This window comes from Panthera pardus, unplaced genomic scaffold (genome assembly GCF_024362965.1).
Source record: "Panthera pardus isolate Hobbes unplaced genomic scaffold, ASM2436296v1 HiC_scaffold_22, whole genome shotgun sequence".
NCBI classification, from domain to species: Eukaryota; Metazoa; Chordata; class Mammalia; order Carnivora; family Felidae; genus Panthera; species Panthera pardus.
This window is the reverse complement of record NW_026526788.1, coordinates 61,594,628-61,600,471: the sequence shown is the minus strand read 5'-3', so window position 1 is coordinate 61,600,471 and position 5,844 is coordinate 61,594,628. Positions and strand designations below refer to the sequence as shown.

Genomic DNA, 5,844 nt, shown 5'->3' with positions numbered 1-5,844 from the left:
AGCACAGTTTTAAGCACAGGACTTGCTTAGTAGGGCTCTGTTGCTAGCGTTTTAAATAACTATTTAGTTTATTTTTTAATTTCTAATGTTTATTTATTTTTGAGAGAGAGAGAGGGAGAGAGAGCAGGAGAGTGGCAGAGAGAGAGGGACACACAGAACTCAAAGCAGGTTCCAGGCTCTGCATTGTCAGCACAGAGCCTGATGTGGGCTCGAACTCATGAATTGAGATTATCACCTGAGCCGAAGTTGGATGCTTAACCACCTGAGCCACCCAGGTACCCCAATAACTATTTACTTTTTAAATAACTATCTTAAATTTCCTCATCTTTAAAATTGGGATTCTGATAATTAAAAAAAAATTTTTTTTTTTAATGTTTATTTTTGAGACAGGGAGCACAAGCAGGGGAGGGGCAGAGAAAGAGGGAAACACAGAAACTGAAGCAGGCTTCCCAATGTGGGGCTGGAACTCAAAAACCACGAGATCATGACCTGAGCCGTATTCAGGGGCCCCTGGGTGGCTCAGTCGGTTAAGTGCGCAACTCTTGATTTCAGCTCAGGTCATGATCTCATGGTTTGTGGTTTCAAGCCCTGCATCAGGCTCCGTGCTGACGGTGTGGAGTCTGCTTGGGATTCCGTCTCCCACTCTCTTTCAAAATAAATAAATAAAAACAAACATTAAAAAAAATTTTTTTAAGTACATTATTCAGTGATCTTTTAATAAATGTATCCCATTAAATAGAGGTGAAATTCAACAAATGAGTAAAAAGGGTACTGCCTCATGGGCATCTTGGGTATCAAACTGTCCCACAAGCCTGAACCATGTTCCTTGACCCACCGCCTGTTGCAGGAATGTCCACTGTGCTGCTGGAGCCCTTAGCACCCAGCCAGTGCCTTGGAAATGCAGATTACTATGGTGCCTATTTGCTGTCCCCAACTCTCCCAGAACCAGAGTCCCACTGATGCTATAGTTCCTCCAAGTGGACATGTAAGGGTGACTTTAGGGGATGTGCTAATCAACAGTGAGTAGCTGCAGCCAAATGCCAGTACCATTGCTAGGGAAACCACTTCTCATGCCACATTTAGGCCCTCTGGCTGAGCAGCAAGCAGCAGGGGAGGCTTATAGGCTCAAAACAGCACAGGTTCCCAGGGATGCCTATTCAGGAATCTCAGGGTCACGGGAGGCCCATGAGAGGGCTAGGCCAGTCCTCTTGGGTTCACAGCAACTAATGACAATGGCAGTGTATAGAAGGCAGGAATTTGTGTGGTGAGAGAAGGGTATGTGGCGAGGGGGGTGGACACTTAACGATTAGAATGGATGTAAGACCAGGGTCTGAAGGTTTCCTGCTATGCCGAATATTAATAGTTTGTTAGATCATGGGGCAGTACTGGGTCAAAAATGGGTACACTTTGGGGCACCTGGGTGGCTCAGTTGATTAAGAATCCGACTTCAGCTCAGGTCATGATCTCAAGGTCCATGGCTCAGAGCCTGGAGCCTGCTTAGGATTCTGTGTCTCCCTCTCTATCTGTCCCTCCCCTGCTCATGCTCTGTCTCTCTGTCTCTCTCAAAAATACATAAACATTAAAAACAATTTAAAAAACATGGGAGTACACTTGGAGGAGGAAGGGCCTCGGGGTATTGGCTATTTACCTACTAGTAGGGAAGTACTTTCTTTCAAGATGTTTTTAACTAAGTAAAGCTGTTTTAGCCCTTAAAAGGACCTAAACGCAGAAATCCAGAAGGCCCTCAGGAAGGACCGGAAGTTAGAACCAACAAGCCACTGATCTACATAGCTCTCTCTCCATCTATCATCTCTGCCTTTCTTAGTAAGATCACACACTATCCTTAGTATGCTAGCTTTTCTGCTTCCAAGTTTACCTACAACAGCTTCAGCCACAAAAAAAGATGGGCTTTCTTTTCCTCAGCCCAATTTCAATTCTCCATCTGGGCCAGCTTGAGTCATATTCTGTGTACAGCCATCACAGGTAACACAGCAGCCAGAAACATGACACTATCAATGTGGGTTTCTGCCTGAGGAGTCATTACAAACTGAGAAAAAGCTAGAAAAGTAGACGAATGTGAAGGACCTTGTAGGTCTTGAAGTGGGGGATAAGGATATGTTGTTTTGCAAGAGACAGACAGCCATTTCACTAAATGACATGAAGAATACAAAAAGCAAATCTGAAGACAGGGACGAATATAATATTTGGATATATGAACAAGTTTAATTACCTGCTATACCATCCAGATAGAAATATGTGACAAATAGATGGAAACAAGGTTCATAAACTTAGGACACAGACAGGCATTTTTAGACCACGTTAGGTTTACACATTCTCCACACTGAACTATTTTTTAACATTTAAAATAAAACTTTTTTATCCAACAAAACAATGTATTAAAATTGACTTTCAGAAATGCCCAGATTATTTTTTAAACATGATTTAATTTTTTTTTTACGTTTCTTTAAATGTCAAGTTATCTTTGGAAAATTTATCCAAAATAAATTGATTAAAATAACCAAAATAAATTGCTCTAAATGGATATTCATCAAGATACCTTTCTCTAAGCCCTTATGTTTCTACCTTCCCTTTAAATTGAATGTATGAAGTATCTTTTAAGTGGGAATTCTCAAAAATATTCTGGAGAAAAAATTATGAATTAAACACCCATAAATTCTTCTTCATTTCTGTTATAGTGTAGCAATTTATCATCTAACCCACAGTGGTCTATCAACTGAGTCAGGCTGAGTTTCTTGTTCTCCTCGCACAGAGCCGACTGCAACTCGTAAAGCAATAGCTGGCTACAGCTTCTCCATTTCCGTATTAACAACTGCAACTGAGACAGGTCGTTCTGAAATAGGAAAAAAATAAAATAAATAAAGATATGTCAATAGCTAGATACTTCAACATTTTAACGTACTTTTTTAACATACTTAATGAAAGTTGTTAAATTAGTCGACTGAGTAGGTTTAAGGGGTAATATACTTGGTCAGGATTGGGACTTCTAACTCAAGCAAAAGTAGGATGGTTTTAAGTAGAATGGTTACAATGTCAACTCAGGTTGAGTTCCATTTTGCTTGGTCCAAGCTCTAGACCATCCTTACTTACCCTCAGGGACAAATCAAATCATGAAGTAGGACAAAACCATGTAGAGAAGCAACAATATAGGTTAACAAAACAAAACCTTTATTACAGCTGTACTTTAAAAAAAATGAAAATATTCAACTTAATATAAATATAAATTAAAACCCAAGTAGTTATATTTAGTAAAACCCTAAAAATTCAAGACCGCAAATAAGACACACTATCCTACCACTTACTCCACATTGCCGGGAAGGAGGAGGAACTACGTACGTACCTGTGAGTGATCCAGGTAAGTAAAGGTTATCTTCTTCCAAGTGCCCAAGTTCTATGGAATTCAACCTATCTGGGCTGAAGTCTAAAATCTAATTTATATTTGTTGTTTTTTAGCAAACAAAATACCTGGAGCATTTTAACAATTTGGAAGAACACAAGATTATTACTAAAAATATTTTTTATTGTACTCTGTGGCCCAATTTTAGCTTTTATAATCATTCACTGGCAGCTGTCACTTCTGTTGCCGTTGTACTTGCATCTATCTTTTGGTACTAATACTTCCTACAGGCTGGAAACTACTATGGCTTCTACTATGTATTAAATGAGAGCTGGCAATTTTTAGAGTTGCACCTGGTGTTGAGAGACCTACTCTCCTCTAAATCTATGACTAACATTTGGGTTACAGTTGTGGGAAGCCAGGTTTCTGGATATTTGGCTTACTGCTCATTGTGCTAAAATAAACTTATTTTCTCTTTGAAATTACTTATCATTTATCTAAAAATTAAAACAAAAAAGAAATGGTTCTGAAATTATTCTCACCTTTGATCTATACATTTTAACCAGTTTTAGCCTCCGGAGAAGGTCTTCTTTCTCCTCAATCTGCTTCACCAATTTTGCTCTTTCTTCACTTAATCCTTGTTTGGGAAGATCCTCATTCACAAAGCCACTTTGGAGATCACTTCGTGACTCAGTGTCAAGTGATTGAGATTCACTTGCACTGATATTTTTGAAGGTATTTTTCAAATATGTACTTTCTTCAAATTCATTGTCTGTGTGTTTAAAATCTTCCTGAAATTCCAAACAGTTTTCTTCTGTTGAAGATGCTGGTTTCTTGGAAAAAGTCTGATCATTCCCTTCATTCTCTACTTTAAGACGTTTTACCACACTATCACAGGAATTAAATGAAGATCTTGTTTTCCTTAATCGTTCTCTAAGTGTTGCACTCATAGGCTGGAAAAAAGCACAAAACCTTAATCAAGAGAAACATTCTCGTATAAGTAAATCAACTAGAAATAAATACCTTACAATAGGAGACACCACTAGATGGCTTTATATGTCCATATATCTAAAGTAACCATCACAAAATGTCTTTAATTCCTGCAAGCCCCATTAATTTCATTCTTTTCATTTTAGCAAAGTCAGCACCCTTCTAAAATAGTGTTGAGACACTTATCCCGTTCTTCACAAACATTTGTTCAGCAACTAGCACGTGCCTGACACTAATGAGTGCTTCTTAAGGAAAAGACCTAGATCCTGCCGCCAAAGACCTTCAGAATACTGCAGATTCAAACTTCCTCAATTTGGAATTTTGTAATAACCTGATCTGAAACTAAATGAAAATAATTGATTCAAGATGAAAATCTGGGGGGGGGCGGGGGGGGGCAGGGAGTCAAACCCATTAGCTAAGAATAAAAACCTGAAATTGTTTAATAGTTACTAAAATACCTACTTCTTGATCTACACATTATGTAAATTAACAACCTCCAGTAGAATTAAACCCACTACTGGCCCAATGCCTAGAAATAATGACTAGCTCCACTCAGAGAAGATACTCGTACTTGTTTTCTTGAACTACTTGTACAGGGAGAGGGTGCATTGGCACAGTCCCGTGGAGTGCTAGGTGAAATCACAGCCGAGTAGGATGGGCTTTCCATCTTGAAAATGAAATCTTGGTTTACCTCTAAAAAAAAAAATATATCAGAACGTAAATAAAATTAACCCACACCTTTATATACTCAGTTTTTGTAAAAGAACTTATTGTTGTACATATAACAGCCGCAAGTAGGCCAGCAACTATTTCACTTAGTTGTGATTCATTCTTAGGCTTTCTACAGTTTTCCATTTACCTTCCTAAATAACTAAGACTACTAGTTTTTTTCGGGGCAAATTAACAAGCACCTCGCGTAAACACTCTCCATCTTCAAATCTGCCGTGTGGGGGCTGGGGAGAAAAACCACCTTGGAATTCTTCAGGAATTCTTTAATTTCTTACACCACCTTTACCATGAAAGAAAATAGAACTGAAATCTTGACTCGGAAAACATAATCAACCAGGTCACACTACCTTAAAACCTAAAAAACTCTGTGACCAGAAATCATGCCTGAGAAACAGCAACACAAACGCAGATAAATACACGTCTGTGTCAAGTAGCAATTAAACCCTGAAAGGGAGTTGGCCTAAGTTTGTTTCCTCAAACAAAGGCATCAATTTTACTGGGGGCTGGGGACAGGGAGGAGTTTCTTCCTTCCTCCCACCACAGCAGAAAACCCACACTAACCCTGGAAAGATCTCAGGTCAGAGGATGGGTTGAGGAGGGGTTGAGAGGTCCCCTGACCGCGGAAAGGGAGTTCTACTCGACTCCACAACCGACGCCGAAGCAGCCCCGCTCTGAAACATTCGCTGCTGCCGGCACGCCACCTCCCTTCGCCTTCCCCCAGAGGAGAAAATGCGCGCCGCCGCGGCCGCAGCCTGTCCCGTCCCGGGGGC

At 39.9% G+C, this 5,844-nt stretch overlaps 1 protein-coding gene across 2 annotated transcripts; it reads right to left on the bottom strand.

Annotated features, from left to right (window-relative positions):
• Positions 1-2,203: 2,203 nt before the first annotated feature.
• SFR1 (SWI5 dependent homologous recombination repair protein 1) lies at positions 2,204-5,844 on the bottom strand. Of its 2 annotated transcripts, XM_019459357.2 has the most exons (4): positions 5,636-5,844; positions 4,917-5,038; positions 3,898-4,308; positions 2,204-2,851 (listed from the first exon to the last, which is right to left on the bottom strand). In XM_019459357.2, the coding sequence occupies exons 2-4, from the start codon at positions 5,010-5,012 to the stop codon at positions 2,660-2,662; spliced, it is 699 nt and encodes a 232-aa protein (XP_019314902.1). In that variant the 5' UTR covers positions 5,013-5,038; positions 5,636-5,844; the 3' UTR covers positions 2,204-2,659. The 2 variants fall into 2 exon arrangements, with proteins under 2 accessions (XP_019314902.1, XP_019314901.1); XM_019459356.2 differs by lacking the exon at positions 4,917-5,038 and having other exon boundaries at positions 5,636-5,748.